This window comes from Odontomachus brunneus, unplaced genomic scaffold, assembly GCF_010583005.1.
Source record: "Odontomachus brunneus isolate Ranch 3 - 2012 unplaced genomic scaffold, Obru_v1 Obru_scaffold_234, whole genome shotgun sequence".
Taxonomy (NCBI): Eukaryota; Metazoa; Arthropoda; class Insecta; order Hymenoptera; family Formicidae; genus Odontomachus; species Odontomachus brunneus.
Genome location: NW_022639684.1, coordinates 100,893 through 125,655, shown reverse-complemented (window position 1 = coordinate 125,655; position 24,763 = coordinate 100,893). Strand labels below are relative to the sequence as shown.

At 43.1% G+C, this 24,763-nt stretch overlaps 1 protein-coding gene across 1 annotated transcript in view; it reads left to right on the top strand.

Annotated features, from left to right (window-relative positions):
• LOC116852556 overlaps positions 1-24,763 on the top strand; it is a 210,463-nt gene that overhangs the window by 167,894 nt on the left and 17,806 nt on the right. Inside the window, exon 24 of the mRNA XM_032833053.1 lies at positions 22,497-22,735. Within this exon, the coding sequence (XP_032688944.1) occupies positions 22,497-22,735 (239 nt within the window). The remainder of the gene's footprint in view (positions 1-22,496; positions 22,736-24,763) is intronic.

Genomic DNA, 24,763 nt, shown 5'->3' with positions numbered 1-24,763 from the left:
CTCCCCCCCCCCCCTTTTTCTTATCAGTGTTATTAATGTATACCAACAACTTTTCTCTATGCTATTATTATCATTATTATTATACCTATTCACTATATATCTTTCTGTTTTTGTTGTTTTTTTGTTTGCTGTTTGTTGTGTTTTATATATAAATTGTTTCATTATACTTATAGCAAGGCGCTTGAGAAAATTCTATCCCAGGACACAAATAAATTTCTCTCTCTGTCTCTTTCTTTCTGGAAGGAAGGATTTGTTGTACGTCCTGCTACGATCGAAATTTCTACGTCATTGGTGCAAAGATGCGTATAAGCATAGTACCAAAAATACTCTCTCGTCTCTCTGTTCGCTCATTCGTCCGTCTTTTCATTCATTTATTCGTGATGATCAACATGAATAAATATGTCCTGACGAACTCTTGGACAGAGCAGCTTACAAGGAGACAGTCGGATATCCGGATATTCCGATACAATTCGCAACACGTCTCGCGAGGTTACGCAGGAACGGCTAGGTCGTACGCGCGGCCGTTCTTTCCTCTAAATTAGCGACGAACTAAGAAAGAGACCCGTCGAATCGTGGCCCCGGTATACCGCTTGATTTGCTACAAAGGGGACGAAATAGACGGAAACGAAGGGGGATGATCGAACCACTAAACTCGCGTCTAGTAAATAGAATCTAATCAACTCCAGTTGCGGCCAATCGGTCAGATTCTCAGTCAATATAGTTATCGGTTATGCGAATCTCTAAAGAGAAATTTTAGTGTACGTGTAAAATATTACTTTAAATCGAGTCGAGAATAGAGAAACGTTCACCCTTACAGTCCAGGAAACTATTAATAATGGCGCGGCGGGGATCTCTTATTTTTTTATCTATCCTTTAACATATAGGAATAAAATCTCTAGTTTAAGGACTATAAAAGTCGCTCAAAAACCAGCCTGTAAATAAAACTTTAAGTAGGAATTAACTTCGTTAATTTGAAATATAGTTTTGTCTCACTCGATGTAGACGTTTTCGAAATTGCAACGTGATTATATTCGTTTAGTTTTCAATCTGTTCAATGAAGGGAAATAGGTGTCGCGTAACGCAGTCGCGGATAATATAAAGCTAAGCGCAAAACAATTTTAGATACAGCAAATAAAGTGTCGCTGTAATCGATGAAATGTTCGTGCGTGACTGACAGCGACAGAATGAAACATGTGTCGTTAAAAAAAAAGTGTCTCGACAAGAATGCGCACGCATAGCTTGCGTGGTGAAAGAAGACAGGACATGGAGGACGAAAAGATTATTCCGGCGCTGAGCGAAGATGGCAAGGCATAATTAAGTAACGCGGAAGGGAGGGTGCCAGGATAGCGTAACTACGAGCACTTTTTTCCGAAGGCACTAGGGTGAAGACAGAGAGAGAGAGAGAGAGAGAGAGAGAGAGAGAGAGAGAGAGAGAGAGAGAGAAAGTGAAAGGAGCAGTTTTTTTTCCGTTAATGTTAAAAAAGTTACGCTAATATGAGAAAGCCGGCGGGACGACGGCGGGGAAAAGCAATTTGTTTCGCTAATCTTTCTCGCCGACAGACGCAATTGAAACCCCAGCGCAATTATGAATCGCGAGGCAAGGGGATGCTCCTTGTACACGTTCGCCTCCACTTTTTCAATCTACTCGATATGAGCGTTGCGACCTGATCCGCAAACGATCGATTTAGTTCCGTTCGTCGACGATCCTGCCTGTTACTCTGATCAATTTAATTCGCAATTCAGCTTGCCCGCTGAATGGAAGGAGGGAGGAGCAAGAGCGCGAATTTCCGTTCGAATTCATATTTCGCCGTTGTCAGAACGTGAGAAATGTCAAATGATAATAGCGAAACGACGTCGGCGAAGTGATCAAGTATCGCAAATCGGCATCTGTGCGCGCCTCGACGTGCGCGGCGAGTTCTCACCGGTTATTCCGCGAGTAAAATACATCTCCGAGATATGAGCATCGAGGAGATCTGTAAACTGCGTAGAGGGGAATAAATTCGTGGGAGGAGGGCGAGATTCATTAAGTGAAAACCGATGGTGAAACGAGCTCGGCCATTACGAGGCGCGGACGGACGGGGGACCGGAACTCCAGCCGTCTCGGAATATTTCACAGAGCCTTATCTCGCGGGAGCTCTCGCTATCGGTAAACTTTTTAACTCTATTTATTTCGCGCCGCCGGTGCGAAGATTCATTCGGTTGTTATTATTTATTACCGTATCGCGCGGCGGCGGCGGTGGGGCGGCGGTGGAGCGGCGGGAGGGGAGGGCGCCATGAACCTTTCCAAGAGGGTGGCGAGCAATAATCGCCAACAATAAACGCGAATCGCACTTGATTATTATGATTGTCCGACTCCTTTCTGTAGCACCCTCAAATAACTTCGTTTCTCGTTAGTAGCCAGGCTCCCCTTATGCCGCGGCAAGCGGAGGGAGAATTTGGCACGAGAGAGGCGAAGACGAGACCAGACCAGACGAGACGAGACGAGAGACAAGGCGAACGGGTGGGAGGGTTGAAGAGAAAGCCAGAAACAGGAGGAGAAGGTGGTGGAGGAGGACAGACAGAAAGCGCGACGAGAGACAGAGAGAAAGAGAGAGAGGAAGAGAGCGACGCGTTTCCGTTCGCGATTCCGAAGGTCGGAGGGTGAACGACAGCGGCGCAATTTGAAAAATTATAGGAGCCGCGTACGCTTATACGGTAACCCCTCGTGCTCTCGTGCCCCGTGGGCAAATACCCCGTACGGGCAGAACTCTGCTTGCCCTTTCGATCCGCGACAATGTCGGCATGTCCCATTCCCTCTAGAACGTTCGATAGATCAAATTCTTGGTGCATGAATAGACCTGCTCTTTTTGGCTCAAGCAGTGCTGGAGCTTCGTTCCTTTTCCCTCCAACGTTGAGCCACATGCTTATTTCGATCTAATGGCCAAAAGTGCAACTTGAAGTAGTATTCATAGTTAGATCTTATATTTATCTCTACAATCCGGGAACCATTATAGTGGCAGGGTGTCATATTTCTTGACAAACTACCCTTTGATATGTACGAAAAGGTTGTAGCTCAAAGATTGTAGAAGTTGTTCAGAAATCATCCGGATTATAAGAGTTAAGATCGCCTTAAGTCCATTTTTGGGTGATTATTTTGTTCTCTCTTAAAGTGGATTATTTTGTTCTCTCTTAAAGTGGATCGGTAAAAATGTTTCTGACTGTACCAGCGAAAGGATTATTTCGCAGGTGATCAGTGAATATTGATTTCCGGAGAAAACACTTCCACTTTACTGCTCCGTCTTATTTCTCACTGATTTTGATCAGTGGAAGTAAGACTTCACCGCAAAATTTCTAATACACAAATTTGTTGTACCAAATTCAACTTTCTGCGTTTATGACAATGGAATTTCTGACTTTATGTGTCTTGCGTATGATAAGAGGCAAATTAATATCTTCAAGTTTTTGCGGTATTAATCTATTTTACAAAATTTTACTAAAATTTAGGTAATTTTAGTAAAATTTAGTAAAAGAGATAAATTTAATAGATATAACTTTAGTAATATTTAGTAAAATATTAATACGGGGCTTTCGAGTCTCTCTTCCCTCCCTCTCTCTCTCTCTCGCGAGCAACACGATTGACACACCCCGTGCTGCTACCCTTGTTGCTCGACGCGAACGGCGCGCTCGCTCTCGCCAGGTTTATTTCACATCGCGATATCATCTCGCTGTCTTCTCCTCCATCCACCAGTAATCGGTAGCCGCGTCGCTACTAAGCGATACAACACGCGTAACTACTTAGAGGACACGTGCAGTCAGTAAGTCGGGCACATATACACACACACACACACACACATATACACACAAGCTTCTCTCTCTTCGAAGGCCCGATCGTAATCTTTCTGTCTCAGGTACCGGGCGCGTTTCGGTACGTGTTTGTCGGAAATTCTCGATTACACGGAGGCGGAGGGCCAGTTTATTACGAACACGTGGGAGGACTTGGCGGCGCACGTAACACCGTAGGTAATACGTGTACCGCGCGCCGAAGCGGTAGCAGTCTCGGCGGTAACGCCATAAGATAGGGTCTCATTATTGTCGGTACAGTGTTCCTAAATTGCCGCCCCGAGCCGTGGTAGACGACCGGGAGTGAGAGCGGTGGCGCCCGGGTTTCGTGCGACTAACTAACGGTGGACCAATTAACTTTCAATTAGAGAATGGAGATAACTCTTATCGCGTCCGCGGGCCGCGGGGGCGGCTTTTATGGGGCCCTTCTTTACCCGTCGGCCGACGTTTATGTCCGCACTGATACATTGTCCTGGAAAGGGTTAGATACGGATCGTTTTATATATATATATATATATATACATATTATATTATACGCAGCGAAAGCGACATTATCCGATTGAAGAAACAGACGAGTTAATCCGCCGATTAAGAAGCCTCAGCTCAGCTCTCCGTAAGTCCGAAAGTATGGCTGAAGTTGGCCACGATTCCGATAACGTCCGCCAACGTGATCGTTATCCGAGACGCTCGTAGAACTATGTATCGATAGCTCGAGACTGTATGACTCAGGATAACGCGGAGAGCATGCGTTTGTTCGCATATAGCATCGTCATCTTTCCCTTCTTGTTCTCGGAAAAGATGCATTTGTCGTTTTACACAGAAAGTGCACCCGACATTTTGACCCCACTTTCGACCTCGACATTACGTTCAACGCTTACATCGATACTCTAAAGTTTACATCAACTTCTTTTGATTCTACTTTATTCCTACTTTTGGAGAGTCCTCTAGCGAGGACTTAACCTGTTAACGTGAGCCTATAAGTGGCATTCTGTACATTTTCTGCCAGAGGTGTTAAGTTTTCGTGACTTCAGTTTTCGTGTAAATTAAGTCTACACTGATCCTTCAGAATATACACAGAGAAAATTTTGTAGTAAAAGTTACTATAGAATTTTGTAGCCGAGGAATTTGTGGTCGACATTCTGCAGTAATTCATTTTATCTTTTCATTTCATGTGTGCTATTTATATTTTAGAAACTTAAATGGACTATTAAGACACTTGTTAGCGAAATGTGTACTGAAAAAGAAATGTATGATATTTCTAGCTATATAATCATACAGAAAAATAATTACTATAAATTATGACCAAGAAAATCATGTTTTACTAAATTTTACTATAATGTTAGTGATGATAACCGTAAATGTATATTACTACTATCATTTTCGTGTTAAAATAAAAAATATGGCTAGTGTTAAAAATAATTATAACTTTAATTAAATCAACTATCATCTTTTTTCAGTATGCTATGTTTTTAGCGAAATTTACTATGTTTCTTAGCAAGATAGACCTTGCTGAGAGCCTGATTCCTGGTGTACTACTAGAAACATAATAAAATTGAAAAAAAATTATATTAAAAGCGATAATATCTTTTTTTCCGTGTACATTGAGAGAAAAAGATCGTTGATCCAACTAAAATTGTCATTACTTTTAGCTTCAATCATATTTCTTACAGTAAAATGGTGATACATGCATATAAAGTTATTATCATTAACGTTATAATATAATTTAATAAAAAATAGTTTCCTTGGCCATAATTTATAGTAATCATTTTTCCATTTGATTGCAGTTACAAATACCAAATATTTTTCCACAGTATACAGATGTTAGAAAATTCAGGTCGAAAGTAGGGGGCTAAAATTTCGACTCAGAAACATGTTCTCAAACGTTGATATCTTGATAATGCAAAAATAGGTTGGGATAGTTCTCCAATTTAACTCTTTGCGCGATGTTTTGCAGCGAAAGTTTGCAGATAACTTTATTGTTTCGTAAAAGATACAATACAAAAATGTATGCTTCAATCATTATCTCGTACGAGGAAAGAATCGTGTTTCGACGCGTGCTAGAGACAAATGGTCGGCGTGGCAAATGTTGGGATATTCAAATAAACACGTGTGAAACGGTAAATGTATTTTGTCTCGGCAATATCCTGACACATGACCGCAAGACGGTCAATAATACACGCACTTTTGCGCGTCACTTCCTTGCCACATACATGGAAGAAGTAATGGAGGAATTAGCGCGTAACGTGGCTTAGACAATCGCGGCGAATATTATTCGTTTGGATAAGCGCAACGCGGCGCAACGATCGAGGAGGCAACGAGCACGGGACATCCATATGTATGATTATGAGAACGGAGTTATCACCGAGGCTCGGTAGGAACGAGCCCGCAGCCAAGTTCATATTTGTGCATTACGCTCACGTGCAACGATACAATAAGGAATCCTTCGTATCGGGGATGCATGCTAAGTACAGCCGGCTCTTCGTCGTCGTCGTCGTCGTCGTCGTCGTCGTCGTCGTCGTCGTCGTCGTCGTCGTCGTATCTAGCAATGCCAATGCGTCGTTTCCCGTGCTAGGCTTCGATCGTCTCTTGTACCTGCTAGATTCTCCCCTCTAGTCTAGCCCGAGAACGCGAATGACCGTCTCTATTTTTTCCGTCGCGTAAGCGATTTCTATTCAAAATACGAGTTGGAGCTGTCGTCACGTGTAAACGCACGGATATTTCCACGTGCGATTAGTCGTACGATCGAAAGTTATGGCTGTGTCAAAAAATATGTTGTTCTCAATTTGGCAATATTCACCGTCGCGTTTCCAACACTGCACTTTGTAACAAAATAAATTTTGTGAAGTAAGTTGAAGCCATACGTTATAACACGTCCCCACTTTTAACACGTTATACTGATAGTTTGAATTAACACACGTATGTATATTCAAACTGCCAGTATGGTGCGTTAAAAGTGGATACGTGTCAACTTGTTTTCAAGTAGTTGTATCGCCAGTTGCGATTCCCAGTGGCGTATCAAGAGGTCAACTCGTAAATTAACTTATTAAGCAAAATTACGTTTTTGCATATTTATCTCACTATCCAAGTATCACTTAACTTGAAGTGAAATTGAGATAAATATTTGTACACAATATTACAAATACGAAAAGAATTAATATTTTTCTTTTTTCTAATAAGTACTTTATCCATGCATCAATTTATCTGATAGAGATGTACAAGTAATGAAAAAAAGTTACAAATATTTGTATTTCGAGCATTACTATAAAATATGAGCTCTCCACGACTGTAGTTTGAAAACAAAATGACCAATAATTCCGAAAGAGCGCGGTTCACATATATAACCAAAAAGTTTTGAAACCGTTTTGGGCTTAAAATAAAGTTTATAGTGCGTAGATTACAAATATGCAAGTGCCAAAGTAGTCGGATCTCAGGTTCTATAGAACCCATGGCCCACTGAAAATTTCATTTCCACGAGATGTTAATCTCGAGGTGCACTTTGCACAAAAAACTGCCTCAGATCCAAGATTTAGAGAACTCGATATTGTGACAAAATCTACAATCAAGTACTGATTGACAGTATTGTTGCAAGTAACAAGTTTAGTCGAAATGTGGTCGCGCGTAATAAGCACAATAACCGCGGCGCAGTTCAACGCATTGAATCGCGCCAAGCGAAGAACATTAGCGCCATCTCGTGGAAGTGGAATTTTTAATGGGCCATATCTCTGGAACCTGAGGTCGGACCATCTTGGTATTTATATTTTTACACATTTACATATTTGTAATTTACGCACTATAAACTTTATTTTAAACCCAAAATGGTTTCAAAACTTTTTGGCCATGAATCCGGACTGCACTCTTTGTGTGTACAATGTCTGTAAAAGTAGTCTTTAATATCACAGTAATTTGTCATCAAAGTCTCACATGTAGTTCAACATAGAATCTTACATGATGTTAAAAATAGAAATTCAGAATAGTACATTCTATTTTCAAGAAACATACATAAAAAGTATTAATTTTAGTCGCAGATGTCTCTCAGCTGTTGAATGGTCAATTTTTTCTGATTGCAACTGCTGATTCTGGAGCAGTTAGATAATATTTCACTGTGTGTGTAGCGCAAGTTTCGTCAAATTCTCATAAAACTCATTTCATGATGCAGCTACATTGACGCGCACTACTTCGGCATCGCTTGATTTTGCAGTGAATTTTTCTTCCTCTTTCCTCTCTCGCCGAACATTCACTCGTTTATACTGTCCACGAGGAGAATTTGTTTCTAGCTAATTCTTAGGCATGGAATAACTTACACCGCTCTCGTCGGACTGATTCGCGTTGAGATTACGCGTACACGGGAGACCGTATCTGTGATCAATGGACCCGCCGAATTACAGAGATCGTCCTTAGGTCAGTTTGTTCGCGTAATTAACTGCCGGGTATACCCTCTCTTCCCGTCATTAATACTCGGACTCCCTGCTTGTCGCGAGTTAGTCCGGAGGATCTCTCCGGGGGAAAGAGAGAGAATCTCCTTGAAAATTTCTTCGGTCCGATACAAATCGCCCCGAATTTCTTTCGTCGCCACGGATAACGGCGTCGCGGGAATTAGAGGGAGAGGCTTCTCCGCGGCGAAATGGGAGATTTATAGATCCAGTCCGCGCTGAGAAAGAGACGAACCTTTTCGCGCTGTGCGAGCTGAGGGCCAATACTAAATACTTCCATGTATCACGAACGTCACAGAAATCGCGCACGTGTACACCAGAGCTCGGAATTAGTAGTTGCCCATTTCGGCCGATTCTCGGGAGCTACGCCTTCCATCTTCCCTTTGCCGCGAGCGGGCCACACAAGTAACAGTCGCGGCTCCAAACTTGAAGCCGCGACTGGCTGCGACCGTCACTTGCGTGGCTCGTTCGCGGCAAGGGAAAGATAGAAGGCGTAACTCTCGAGAATCGGCCGAAATGGGCAACTAATTCCAAACTCTGGTGTACACGATTGGTTTACGGTTGGGCGTCGCGTGAGCATCCGCTGTTGGAAGTCACAATTCGCGCCGGAAGAATGTCGGAAGGGTTCCTCGAGTCGCTGACGGACGAATACCGGCGTTATGGCGGACAATACCCATAACGCACCTCGGTCTTTTGGTATTTCATTTCGGTATTTCAATTCGAGTACTCTATCGCGCGGGGCCATTGAACACGGACTTGTCGGACGACGCTACTCGACGGCGAAAAAATCTCGCAGTCATCGGCGCGAGAAGCACGGAGACGGAGATCGCGTGAAGAATCTCGCCTCGACGCGGTTCATGTCGATGAAGAGACACGAGGTTGCATCGTTGTATCGCGTCGCATCGCGGAAGAGAGGGAGAACGGAACACCACCACGTCGATGAGGACGAGGACGGTGACGGCGGTGGTGGCGGTGGTGGCGGCGGTGGCGGTCGACGAAGCCAAAGACGAAGACATAGACGAAGACGAAGTCGACGACGACGACGTCGACGAAATAAGGCAGGCAGGTAGTGGGCGGACGCGCGACGCGCTGGAAAGCAGCATCGTTCGTCGAGCAGGGCGTTTCGTGGGCGGGATAACTCCGCCCGTTATTCGGCGCACGCTCCCGTTATTCACGTACTCTCCCGACTCCTTCGTCCTGTCCGCTCTCTGTGCGCCAGCGACGTCTCGCTTCGAGGATGGTACAGTCCCATCTAGTCGTTCGCTCGGTCACGAACCCGGACGGCCGTGCGGCCGTTTAAGGCACTTCGCGGCTCTCTCGTCGTCGGGACTCGACTACGGCCGGGATTTGACAGGCAGGGGCGCGCGCGGCCCGAACTTGGAAGGACTCGCGAGAGGACTCGCACCAACGACCGGTCGGTCGGTCGGTCGGTCGGTCGGCCAGTCGACGTGACAGACAGACAGAGGGTGATGCGACTCGAGGCGAAGGGAAAGAATGACCGTTTGGGTAAATGACGACATGCTGCGGTGTTGGAGTGTTATCCAGTTGCCAGTGCAGCGTGCACGCGAGTGAACAGTGCGCGCTCCTCGGACCGTTGAGAGATCAGAAGCCGCGTCGATAAGTGTGATAAGGAGTGACGAGGGGCGACGGAAGCAATGTTGCCGTATCAGGTGGCCATGGATTACGGGGGCTTTCAACGACAAAGCCCGGTCGGGGTCGGTGTCGGTGTCGGTGTCGGCGGACCCCATCAGGGGGCCGCTGGGGCGCTCAACATCAACCCCGCGTTCACGCACTCCTGGTTCGTACCGGCGGACCTCTGTGTCCCGTACAAACAGAGTCAGGGTCCTCTCCTCGAGCCAGGGCATGTTGTTTCTCTTATACTTATTTCTCTAATTATGCACGCTTAATAGTTATCATCGCACACCGCTCACGGGTGTCGTTCCATTACCCCTCGGACGGCGATCGATCCGCGTGACATCGCGATCCGCAGTTAACCTTTCAGCGAGCTGTCGCGCAATCGAGCCACCCGGCTTGCTCGCCCAGTTCGACCTTCGATTCTAACGACGCGGGATTAACGCTCCACGGTCCTAACCGATCGCCCTGGTCAATTGTTCTCGTAAAATCGCGTCTCTCCTCGCAAAGAACGCGGAAAGTCTCCAGTTCTTTTACGCACAGGGGACCATAATTCAAAGGATTTAAGTCGTTTACGACCATCCCTCTATCTCCCGCCTCCGCCCCTCCCCTGAGCAGATACTTGAGCGTTTGGCAGTACACGACCGCTCAATTCCGGCGCGTCATGTATTATTTATGTCCCCTTCTCCCTCCCCCCGTCCGCCCCTCCTCCGACGTGACCGTGTCCCGTTCGACAAATTACGCAGGTACGACAAGGAGCGGTTGACATCGAGAATTTCCGCGGCCCTTCGAAATCGGATGAAAGGGCCGCCCGTAGTACAGGGTACGGTCCCAAGAGAGCTCTGTCACAGTGAGTGGATAATGGGAATGGTGATGGGTGGCGGTAGGTAGGTAGGTATAAGGCGCGAGGGTGGTAAACCAATGGGGCAGACGAGTACGTCACGCCGCGGCCGTAAACCCGATGCGATATCGGAGGAACGCTGATGCTGACGGGGCAACCGGGGGAGCCGTCAATGTTACCCACCTTCGCTTTGTCGCCCTTATCTTCCTTCCAATATTCCTTCATTTTGATTTGTCGGCACCACCGGTAACGAAGCGATCGCGCCGACGCGCGTTATTCGACCACTCTTGATTGTACGTCGACTCCGCGATCGACAAGATACTCGCGTGTGGTTCTCCACACCGAGAGAAAAAGTATTTAAAACTTAGTAAATGTTTACTTGGTGGATGCGTGTCTACCTATGCTAATACGAAGCATGTTTCACAAGAAAATATACATTTTCTTTGAACCTTTAAGGTCCAATGGGATTGGCAGTAAGCAGTAAGCAAATTAAATAACCACAATCGATTGCTCTTATAATAATCGACCGTGATTAATCATTTTGCTTACTCTTTACAACTTATTGCCTACTACCAATTCTATTATAGATGGCCTTTAAGTAAACCTCAGCTTTTTATGTGTCAGGAAGAGAGAGAGAGAGAGAGAGAGAGAGAGAGAGAGAGAGAGAGAGAGAGAGAGGAAGAGCAATTATTTATTTTGTTTAAATAAAAAATATAAATTTAAATATGCCGTTAGTATCCGCCAAGTATTCATTAAAGTTTAAGGGCTGATTGTTCCAACCTCTTGGTAAGCTACCTAACAGTTAAATCATGTGTCTGTATCTGTTTAATTTGAAAAAATAATGAAGACAGACATATGATTTAACTGTCAGGTAGCTTACCAGAAAGTTAGAACAATCGGTCTTAAATATCTTTTTCTCTCAGTGCATGTTTTGCTTTTTATATTCAACAATGTCACTCGTTACTATGTAAAGCTCCTAGCTGATTGACCGGGAACTTTTGATCGGAAGCGAGAAAGCACACGCCCAAAATTTCTGTAAAATATGTAGAAGTAAAAAGATACGTTCATAAAATGACACTTGTAATCGATCGAGCAGACATAAAATAATCCGAACAGTTTTCTTTTTTTGTTCAATCAATAAATAGTCAAATTAACGTGACAATCTTCCTTTTTAACCTACCTTCTCTCATGATTTTGTCACATCGATTTTATAGTTATTTATTGATTGTTACAGCAAAAGAAAAGTGTTTGAACTTTTTTTAATAGACTTCACGGTCGTTTGCAAGTATCATTTTACGGATACGTCTTTTCGTTTATTTTTAGCGGAAATTTTGAGCGTGTGTTTTCTCGCTTCTGTGACGTCATAAATCAAAATGGCCGCTGCGAGTAGCCAAAAACCTTAAGTCAAAAATCTTACTCGACAGCCGTAGGGTAAAACCCCCTGCCCGGGAACGCCTCGCAAAATTTTCGAGACGTTTTCGTTTTGAATCTCAACGATCTAAAATCATGCCTAGTGAACCGTTAGAATCGACGAGTATAACGCGCGATAGCCGCACAGTCACACTGTGAAACAATTAGCTGCGTCTCGGAGATCAGTGACCCGCGGTTTATATCTGACTTCACCGTGTCGCGCCACGCCGCGCGGCCTCCGACTCACGTTCCCGGAAGTTAAGACACCAGCACATCCGGATGCGAGCCACGGACGTGAGGCCTTTCGAAACCCCGTGCTTTCTCTGTTAGCCGACCGAACGTTGGCTACTTAACGTTTCAGCGGGTGTCTCCGAGCCTCGGCCAATCCGATCCCCTCGTAGTCACGTCTTAATTTGAGAATACTCAACTAACATTTCTTTTTACCGTACCCTTTCGCTTCTTTCGACTTTTTTATGTATTTTTTTTCATAATTTTTCTATGATTCTTAAAGTGATGTATCTATATATGATTATATCGATTATATCGATACTCGGATACTTCCACGAGAAATATCAATTATTAATGAATCATTTGTACGCGTACGGTAAATGTCCCAATGATTGAACTGACAAGAAAACACGATCAGTCTTATATTTTTTATGAATAATTAATTAATAGAATTACTAATGGAAGTAACGTTTATATAAAACTTTGTTTTGTCAGCGATAGAAAAATTGTAGGAAATAAAATAATCATGAAATTTCAATTATAATATTAATAATATATTGAATAATGCCAGTCGTATTGATAATCGACCTGAAAAATAAATCATATCCTAATTATCGAATAATACAGACTCAGTAATTGAATACTTATTAAATAATATTACACAATATTACATAAATTGGCACAAAGGAACATCTTTTAACAAAATTTCAAAAGCTTTTCTTAAAAATATTGAGTACAAATATATTGTTAGTGTCTCAATTATACTGGGGTATTTTACCTCAGTTAAATTTTATTCCACTCTTACCAACGACTCAGTAATCTCACTTAGTGATGCCATTTCGCCGGAGCGGAGTAGCTAACACACAACAATAGAGTGATGTTCCTTCCGCGATACCGTCGTCTGCGACGTTAACAACGGAGAATAATCGTCATCTCCGGGTGAAGCTGGTCCGAGCATGAAAAAGACGCTACGGCGAAGACAAAAAGCACGGCGAAGTGTGCCTCGCGTTATAAACTGGATTTGATATCGAGGGAGGAGAGTTTGGGGTCGCGTCCAAAATGTAAAGGAAAGAAGAAACAGCTCTTACAAGTGCATTTACCGAAAGTTCTCAGGCTCGACCTCCGCTCCTCCGCATCGGGAAGCTCATCACGTAGACTTTAAGCCCTCCCTTATCTGCGCGTCATCAGGAGCCAACTTCCCTCCGTCTCTCTATCTGCCCGCTCTCTCGTCCTCTCGCCCTCTCGCTGTCGCGCACACATCGGGAGTCCCGGAGTCTCCGCTCTTTTCATTTTTTTCCCCCTTTTTCTTCCTTTTTTCTTTCCGTCTTATTGTGGGTGTGTTGCGCATGCATGCACATGCACGTACACGTGCATACGTGCGTGCGTGCGTGCGTGCGTGCGCACGAGCAGTCGTGATTTACGTCCGCGGATGCAGCGGGATGCTTTAGTGCTCCCAACGTTATTTTCTTTCTTTGTTTCCCTTACGCGCCCGGTTTCATTCAGATCCCGCCGTATTCCGTGGAAAAACATTTCCCCGCGCATGTTGTTGTATCGCGCCATATCGTCAGAATACGAGATATGCGCGGTAGCTGTATGAGAATAAATTTTTATCAAAAGAGATACAAGTGCATCAACGAACCGGGCTCGAAGATTGCAGTTGCGATTGTAAAAATTGTTAGAATTTCTCTCTCTCTCTCTCTCTCTCTCTCTCTCTCTCTCTCTCTCTCTTTACTGCTTCTTCGTTCCATTAAATCGCGAGCTGTTCTCACTTCATACGCACAATTGCGTAACGCCAAGTATTTACACGCGCGCGACATTATCTCCTTCGCATTCGCTTATAAAACCTGCCATGATTCAAGTGTTGCATCATGAATGAAATCGCGGACCGTGCTTTGGTCCACCCGCGCGGGCGAGGGATGTACGGTGAATTATTCATGGCATCGAGTAAAAGCTTAAGTGGCAAAAGACAAACGCTTGCGATACCTTTTTTCTTCGGCGACTTTGCTCGAAGGAGAGTCGCAGAAGTCGCCGATGATGCGTGTCCTCACGACTTTAACGCCATTTCCCTGGAATAGACTTACGCTCTGGGCCCGACAATCCGTCGATTAGCGCTGTTTTTATTAAAAATCTCATCTAAATCATTCTGCAGTGTTCTCGAGTATGCCTCCGAGTCGAAATTTTAGATACTGCTTGCGACCTGGACCTTCTAACAACTGCATATTCTGAAGGATGTGAGTTTAGTACATGTGGAAACTGAAGTCTTACTTAGTGCTCCTAAATGACAGAAAATGCACAAAATGCTACTTATGGGTCCTAAAGAAGACCTCTTGGTGAAGTTTGTGGGTTAAATAGAATCAAAAGAAGTTAATGTGGGTTTCAGAGTACCAAATAAGCGTTAAGTGGAACATTGAGATCAAAAGTAGGATCAAAATTTTTACCCTACTTTTGATTTGAACTTTCTACCATCTGCATATTCTAAAGGATTAATGTATGTTTAATACACAGAGACCGAAGTCCTACTTATTGTCTTTAAATGACAAAAAAACGTATAAAATGCTACTTGTAGATTCTGAAGAAGACCTTTAGTAAAGCTAGTGGGTTAAATAGAATCGAAAGAGGTTGATGTAGAATATCAAAGTACTTGGTTAAAAATTCAAAGTGGGGATTAAAAAGGATCTAGACAGTTTTTCCCTATCTGTATAAAAACCCTGTAAAGACAGACCTACTTAAGTCCTATACAGAAATTTATAACGCTCCTACAAATTAGGGCCTAGATTTGTAAATCTGACTAAACTCTATTTTAGTATGTCTAAATTATAACTGAAATGACCATGAATTGGGATTTTAAATAATACTATTTTTAAGAACCAAGAGTTGGCTAATTTGACTTTATTTGGACTTTATCATGGTGAACTTAAGTCTTTTTAAGATCCCACTGAAACCATTTCAGGAATTAGCTAATTTACCTCTGATTGAGTCTTATTATAGCACAAACTTCGTTTGAGACATCCACTATTAATTTATGACCTATTCACGAAATTTCATTCAGAATTTGCCTACTTTAGCCATATCTCGGTCCTACGAAGTCATATCTATTTTGGAAGATCCCTGGCTAGGGCCAATACATACTTAAAGCTTGCCTCAATTAATTTCTCCCCCCAGTAGGAGCGTTAAATGAAATGAAATGAGATCGAATGTACAATGGAAAAATTTCGACTGTGGGGTTTGTTCGGAATTTATGACATTGGTCGCGAATCTGATCGGCCTTATCGGTCCCGGACTTATCGGTTCGGGCCCGCAAGTTCGTCGATTAGCGCCATTTCCATTGAAAGTCTCTAAATTGTTCGATAGAACCGAGCCGAGTTTACGACGCCAGTCGCGAATCTAATCGCGTCGCGCCCGTAAAACTTATCCTCGCACCTCGTTATCGAATGGCCAGGGCGGAAATGACATTTTTTCGCCGAAATGCTACAAAAGCCCGGGCATTCGATAGCCGTGCGGGGCCGCGAAAGAAAATTATGTCGAAACTGGAGCCGTAACATTAGGAGCATTGTATTGTTGCGCGAGGCTACGACTCCCCTGGGAGTAGGTTGGAAGGCCCGTTCGTCCTTTTCCAACTCACGTTCCTCTTCGCGACGACGAGCGCGCGCGCACACACACACACACACACACACAGGAGCTCGCCGATACACAGACGCGGAAATACAGATGGAACGGGACATACCCTCAGGTGGTGCTTCGGACCGGCAAATGAATCGTTTAATTGAATTAGTCGATGAGCCCGCGCTACGACGCGCATTATAATTTCTACGGTTGCCGATATCGTTTTCATTCCCGGCCGCTTGTCGCCGAGAAATCATACGAAAAGTCGTGGGGGCGATCGTTGTCGAGGGTTGCGATGAACTCTCATGCGTTTACGTGCACGACGCGTAAATTTTATTACTGAACACTGCGCAAATATTCGGTTTCTAATCTTTGCTTCGTTTCTTCGTGAGATTATGAAATGTGGTAAGATTATGAAATTTTGAGTTATTAATTAAAGAAGAATCAAGACTCTCATATTAGTTGGCATCCACATAGTTGCCATCGCCATGTCTTTTTCCGTGCATTAGATCAAACCAAACAAAAAAGCCTATTATTTTGCAGATGATCACGTAAATTTTTTAATTATTTTACGATTATTTTACAATTTATTGATTTTTAAAACAAAAGGGAAGCGTTCAGATTACTTTACAGATCTGTTTGATCGATTGCAAATGTCATTTTATGAACATATCTTTCTACTTTTACGTATTTCGTAGAAATCTTAAGCGTGTATTTTTTGCTTTTGACATCAAGATGGTCGCAGCAAGCAGCCAGGAGATTTAATAAATCAGAAATTTACGTGGTTACTTACAAAATTTAAAAGGACTTTCTCGTTTTGTTTTTTTTTTTTCAGTTTGACTTTTGATATACAAGCACATAATGGAAATCGTAGGGATAATCGAGTCTAGATAACTCCAGGAGTATGTTGTCATGGTTTTTTTCAGTATTTATTTTAAAAAATATAAAATCAAAATACAAAATCATGAAATGTAGCTTTCTTATTCTGCGCTACTTGACAACTGAATCCAGTACCAGGGCAAAATGGCTACATTGCTGCATGTTTATATTTTGATTATTACAAAACAAAATATACAGTTAACAAGATCATGACGGGTATTAACGCATAGAAGAAAGCTGCCTCTGTCATGTGTCCAGTTAGTCACAACAATTAGTTGTTTGAAAAGTTGTATTTTAAAATTCTGCAATATATGGGACATCTAGCCCTGATTTCCTTTACTCACCATCACATCCTGCTCGGCATCGCACGCGACTATTCGCTAAAAACTTTAATAACTGGAGTTATCTAGACTCGATTATCGCCCTACGATTTCCATTATGTGCTTGTATATCAAAAATCAAACTGAAAAAAACAAAACTTTAATAACTTTAATAACTCAAAACTTTACGTGATTGCTTGCAAAATGAATTTTGTGTGCATGTGCGTGTGTGTGTTCAATTTGACCTAATTTACTTGTACACGAGCATTGTCATGTCCTGCATAAGACAATCTTCCTAGAGAAAGTTATTTCAATCATTCATCGAGACATCAAGATTGCAATCTCTCAGACAATTTTATCTCCACATATCAATATTAAAAGAATATTCGTGCGAGTAAAATAAAGTAAAATAAAATCGACGCTACTGGCAAAAATTAACATCATCAAATCGAGCGATCGAGAAATAAAAAACGTCGAACGCGATCATGCGCATACATACCCGTCGGGGACTCGTCCGCGTCACGGATCCCGTTGACATGGGGAAACGATGTTATCCTTGCGGTAATCTGGCCGATTATTACGCGCAGCTGGCATTTTTCGTGCCACCACACGGCGTGGCGAGCCGCCGATCCGCGAGGAACGAAGGAGAGAGGGCGGACGGAGGGTTGCGAATATCCGAAGGGCGAGCTCGTCATAGTTCGCTGCTGAATTATTGATGGGCAGCACTTAGAAGGCGAGGATGTCAGGACACGCGGTGGCGGCGCGCAAGGCGGTAGCCTTTCCCGAGGATCGGCTAAGAAGGATACGGCGGCGATGGTTGCGCGAGGGACCACTATCTCTGGTCCCGTGGGACTCTCCCGGGACCACGCGAGCCCTCGCTACGCCGCCGCCGCTGCCCAATTCCAACCAATTTGACCGAAAGTTGGGCGTAATTTTATTTTCACACGTCTGCAGACGCTCCGCCGCGCGGCCGAACGTACGACGAAGAGCTTGCGAGGGCAGCTGCTGCGTGCTTAGGCTCAGCTCTCCTCCGGTTAAGTCCCGTTCCTCATGGGGGTTGGATTCGGCACGGTCAAAGGAAACAGAGAAAAGAGAGCATCCCCTGTTTCCCCGCGCTCTTTATCTTTGCGCAATCAACGGCGGAAACGTCGACTCCTCCTAGTCGTCTTGCATCGGCCTGTGTTTCCGTGAGGCGGTCGATGGAAACGTGTAGAAACGCAAAGTCTGAATCGTACTTATAATCATGTTTGCAACAGCGACGACATTGCGTCGGCTGCATTTTAACCCCGTGAGGCCCTGTGAGGTCCACCCCGTTCGAGTAAAATTCTTTTCTTTATATACAGTCATAAAAGACTTTATATAACAGTCATAAAAGACACTCCTGATGAATCCGAGTCGAAACTGTAGTCTTACCTGTCAACCTAAACGTTCTAATATCTGTGTATTCTGAAGAATCAATGTACGTTTAATACAAACGGAAATTAAAGTCGCACTTGACGCCCCTAAATGGCGGGAACACAAAATGCCACTTGTAGATTCTAAAGAGGATCTTACGGTAAAGTTAGCAGTTTAAACAGAATCGAAAGAGATACAGACACTAGAGACTCATATTGAGCCCTCGTATTGAAATCGGCGTTAAATGAATTATTAAGGTCAAAAGTAGGATCAAGTTTTCGGATCCTGCAAAATATATAGAAACAACAAGATGTACCCACAGAATGACACATGCAATCAATCGAGCATGTCCGTAAAATAATCCCCGAACACTTCTCTTTCATTCTAACAATCAACAAATAAATATAAAAAATTTCGGAAGACCCAAATGTGTATACGTACATAATTATTGTACTGGGCCTTAAAGAGTTAATAAACCGTGTCTGCCAAGGGTTAAAAGGACGCGCGGAGAAGATCCTCTCGACGTGAGATATCGGCGGAAAAGTTTCGCGCACACTCCCATGCAAAGTGTTACGCTCTATCATTCCACGGAAGGGAAGAATCTGTCATTATCCCTTTGGGACGACACCGTCGCTTGTAAACGAAACTTCACCGAGGGGCAGGAGGGAGAGTCGAGAGTGTCGCGGAATGTCTGTAAAATGCCAAAACAAGATTCTGACACGGTAGTGGCGGCTTATACCGGGGCTGCTCTCTCTTTCTCTATCTCTATCTGTCTTCCTCCCTTTCCTTTCGTTTTTACGACTTCCGATCCCTGTTCGGGCGGCAGCGAGAATGGTCATAATGGGTTACCGTCGTGTTGGCACATCTCCGCGTGAGGGAGAGACAAGCCCAAGCCGGGAGTAGGGAAAGTACCGTCGCGTTTTACAGTCGTTAAGCGCAATAGCGAACGAATAAAAATCCCATCGCGTCTCGAATCATTTCGGCTTCAAAACCGTCGGCTCTGCCCCCGCCGAGTCTGTCCCTTCGGCTTGGCCCGCGCGTTAGAAATTGCGGAAGTTGGTTAATGGGCTAACTCTTAAGTCTGATGCGTTTCTGGGGACAGATTTCGCGGAGTTTCGCGTTTTTCGATTTAGGCGCAGCGGAGTACTCTCGAGCGAAAAGAGTTAATAGCGTCTTTTAGCGTTTAAGGCTCTTGGCTATTCGTTGCGGCCGGCTTGATTAATGACGTCAGAAGTGAGAAAACGCACGCTTAAAATTCTAGTAAAATACGTGGAAATAAAGAGATGTGTAAAATCACACTTGAAATCGATCGAGCAGATAAAATAGTCCGAACACTTTACTTTTGAACTAACAACCGCAAAATTAAAGCTCCTTGCATCTCGCCGTGGCTATGTTGAATTTATAACGTTAGAAATGAGAAACGATATATTGACGAATGTACGTGCCATTTTTAAATAAAGATAAATATGGACGAAAGAGTATTTGAGACTGTTTGAGCATACTTGTAAAATTGTCTGAAAAGTATCTCTCTCCCCTGACAATCGTATAATAAATGGTGAAATGAAGACAAAATAGACTCATTTCATCATTTATTATACGCAGACAAAATAGACTCATTTCATCATTTCACATGTCTCATTTCATCATTTATTATACGCAGACAAAATAGACTCATTTCATCATTTCACATGTCTCATTTCATCATTTATTATACGAATATTTATTAATCATCAGGGAAAAGGGATATCTTTCGGACCATTTTACAAGTATGCTCTGACAATCTCAAATGCTCTTTCGTCTATATTTATCTTTATTCAGAAATGGCAAGCAATTTTCATCAATATGTCATTTCTCGCTTCTAATAAAATCTGATATGGCTGGCAAGATACAAGGAGCCAACATGATAAAATCATGAAAAGACTAAATTAAAGCGAAATGTTGCATATTACATTAATTTGAGTTATTTATTGATTGTTAGAACAAAAAGAAAGTAAACTATTTTACACTATTTTTGCAAATCGATTGATTGTGTCATTTTATAGACATCTTTTTTTAATTTTTGCGTATTTTGCAAGGATTTTGAGTGTGTATTTTAATTTCTGATGTCATCAATCAAAAGTTCTACGGTAAGGGACCAAGAACTTTAAATTAAACGAGGAAAACAGGCGGCACCTAGAAATCAGTGCTCGTGGATTTGGTCATATGTGATCTTTTTTTTGCACCCCCAGATATCGATGACTTCCATCGCGCTCGATAAGTCATTAAAAAAAAAAGTTAAACCACACAATTATTGACCTCCCTCTTAGTCATTGACACTCTAGAAAAATCTAGTTTTTCTTGGAATCAACGTGTGAATAAACATCTATCCACATTTTCAGTTGTGAAATTCTATTTTGGAATCAAAGAAGGAAACAGGAAGTTTAGTTGCAATGCTGGTCGCAAGAGAGACCAGGTTTTTCTAAAGTACTAAGGCCTAATGCTCATTTCTGCCAATGTTGAATAAATCTTAACCTGCTTCCCAAATTTCTTAGAGTGAAATTTTACTCGAAAAGTAGAGTAACTATCAAGCCATTCTAATTCGAATGGCTTTTCACTCATACAAAGTGAATTCTCCATTCTTAATCGCCGAGTGAATATTTCCACTTGAAATAGGGAAGTGAATGGACCTATTCTCTCTAATCCACAGTCATTTATATGGAGTCATAATTAAACACATTCCTTTGAATGAAATATTCACCCTTGCGAATTTCAGTGACAATATTTTCACTATCGCTTTGAGTGAGAATATTGCCACTTTTCATTCGCGTTTTAGTGAGGTTTCAGTTAAAAATATCCGGAGAGTGAGTTGAGAGCTTTGTCTGAACAAAGCTTAAACTCAGGTTAAGCTTTAACTGCCACAGGGATGCCAATAACTGGGTGGTTCACCCTATGTGTCGCAATTTTGCAAGATCTTCGCAGCGCCGGCGACGTGTACTCGAGGGAATGGCTCGACAACGTGGTCCACCCGCGCCAGCGCGCTCCTACGAGCGTTCGTTAAAAATGAAAGGTTAATGACCAAGAGAGCCACCAAGAAATAGACTTCGCACGCAACGCGAACCACCGTACCATTGGCCGGCGTTTACAGTTTAAATGTAAAACCGGTACCGAGGGGCCGACCATTGGGCGTGGTTACGTTACGTCGATGTTCACTCGCGAATACACTCGCCGGCTTGTCAGTAAACATGGGCTTCATAGCGCTTGAATAATGTATGCCGCTTAAGCGGTAGCTGCGCTACGACACATCGCCACGCCTCTCTTCCTTTATATCTATTTGCGCGACCGCATAATTCGAGCCCCGCCGTGTACACGCTGCACGCTGGTGTAGTGCGCGGTACGCGTTTCTGCAAAATAACGCCCACCACCTCTGTTGTGTTCTTCACCGTGTTGCTCGCCATTAACAGGAAGAGTTGGAGAAAGAGAGAGACGCGAAAGCCGCGCGCCGAGAGCACACGAGGATCCGCAAAAGGAGCGCGACGCGATGGTATGGAGCGAACTTACGGACCGATCGCCGTCCTGCTCTGTCTGACCGAGTTGTCGTCGAACAAGCATTACGACCGAACGCGAGAATATTTATCGAACTGTTAAACCTTTAACCGACAGCTCCTCGTAGTCGAGCGAGCCGCTGCACCGACGCTAAGCGCCGCAATTTCACGCTGGCGATTCTAGCTGGCGGAAGTAATTGCCCGATTGAACGCGTCGGAGGACCTGAGGTTAAAGGACCGAGCGTTTGCGCGCTCGGAAATTATTTGAGGTTTCTTTGGGGACACTCTCTGTGCACACGCGAAAATCGCAATCGCCATTCGTCGATATTGCGTCTTCGCCGCACAAAATCCGTTTACAGAATGTATACATGACTGTGTCGCTGTGTCGCCGTAACCTCTGGCGCTCTTTGAATTACAGTATCTTGGAGCTGCGCAAGGAGAAGAGCAGGGACGCGGCGAGGTCGCGACGGGGTAAGGAGAACTTCGAGTTCTACGAGCTTGCGAAAATGCTTCCACTACCGGCGGCCATTACCTCTCAGCTGGACAAAGCATCTATAATAAGACTAACAATTTCGTATCTCAAACTCCGCGACTTCTCCAGCCACGGCGATCCACCGTGGTCTCGTGACGGTCCACCGCCCATCAAATCTGTCAAAGGTAAGGCAGTCGTGTTTTTCATCGTTGCAAACCAATAGACGATGTGGATTCTGATCATTGTGTTTTGCGCTGAAATCACGATCAAAGCTCACATCATAGCGATCTTTATACACGGAAAAAATATTATAGTTTTTTATAAGTTGTCTCTTCAATTTTAATATTTTCTAAGTAGTGCAGGAATGGACTATCGGTAAGATCTGCACTGAGAAAAAAATGTTTAGAATTTCTAATTATAATCACACACACATAAAGAAATAATTACTATAAATTATAGTCAAGAAAACTAATTTTTATTAAATTCTACTATAATGTTAGTGCGAATAATTTTATATTACTACTACAATTTTCTTGTTAGAACAATCGTAAAGTATAGTTGGGGCCAAAAATAACTATAATTTTAGAACAATTTTTTCTCTTAGTGTTTTGTTAAAGAACATAGTAAAAATTCATTCAAAATAATAGCAGAAATACCACTGCTCGAAAAATGAAGGTTTAACTAAAACTTAAAATAGGTTTTTGATCCATGCGAGTGATTGTTTCAATGAATTAAAGTGAATTTGTTCTTACGTCGGTGAGATTCACTCTTCCATTTCAATTGGAAATATTCAGTCAACGATTCAAAGAGAATAATTAACTCTACGAGTGAAAAATCACTAGAATTCAAGTGACACGACTGTCGCTCTACTTTTTGAGTAAATTTCACTCGAAAAATGTAGAAAGTTCATCAAATAACGATCGCGAAGCTATTACTGTAGCATATAACAAATAGCTTGTACATAGCTTCAAGTTCTGTCGACAGAAATTTTTATTTCGATTTTTTCACAAATACGTTACATACTGCACTGTCGATTACACATTTTTCGTTCTAATTTATTCCGATAGACTCGGTCGACGACGATAGTTCGGGTTCGATGGAGATATATCTGCCGATGATGTCTCTTGATGGATCAGCGTTTAACCTCGGATGGGGGAGTCACACAGACTGTTAATAGGGATCAGGACCCATATTCCGTAGACCTAACTTTCTCTCAAGGGATAAGAATAAGAGAGGAAGTCAGCCGCGTTATAATTCCTTTACGCTCGCGTCGTCTGCAGTAGAGTAGACTGGCATTGTGGCGGACATGTGTAAATGTATCGTCACAATGTGTCTCGCATCGTACACGTGATACGCGTCTCATCTTTTTTTGGCACAGGAGACGTTTCGTGCGAGCAGTCACGCGAAAATATTTCATACTGTTAAGTGCAAAAAAAGAATTATTACATAGTCGTAGCTTATCGTTAGTCGATTTTCGTTTGGTTAACGACAAATGCCGCGTGAATATGCAAACTTGAGGCGACGATGACTGACGGACTCCGTATTGAGAGCTTGACATTTTACAGTTAAAATACAGTTAAAATACGATTGATTGTGAGAAAAATAAAGAATAGAGGTGGAAATGAGGGAGGAGGCGCGCCACCCCCATGCGGCCTGGTCGTAATCGCGTTAAAGCTAGCAAGTCGGCCTGTCTCCGATTATGGATGATGTCTTTCCGATAGACACGTGTCACCTAATGTTAGGCAGAATCGACATCGCGTCGCAACATCGTTCTGTAATTCGATTTGTGCTTTGGGTAGATGGAATTTTTTTTCGTAAAACGTCCACTTCGCGATATCGCGTCTCCGACAGCTACTTGATCTGATGAGATACTTTGACGTGTGTCTATGTAGTAGTAGAGACTGGGCGAGATGCTATCAGAATTTCGAAATTTTAACTTCCCAAAAAACTAATTGTGATTGACAAATATGATAGGAACAATCTTCCTCTGTGTTTATGCTGTAAACTACATAGTTTGTTCTGTAACAAATGAAATACGAACATGTAACCAGTGTGACCTTAGTACGTCTTACCTTGGTACCAGATTAAATTGACTAGCAGCCCAGAGTAAGAAGCCCAGAATATATAAAATATGTGCCTCGATTATATATACTGAAAGATATCTTGAATAGTTCCGAAGTCTCCGTGAGAGGTCTCCACAACGTTCTACCGAT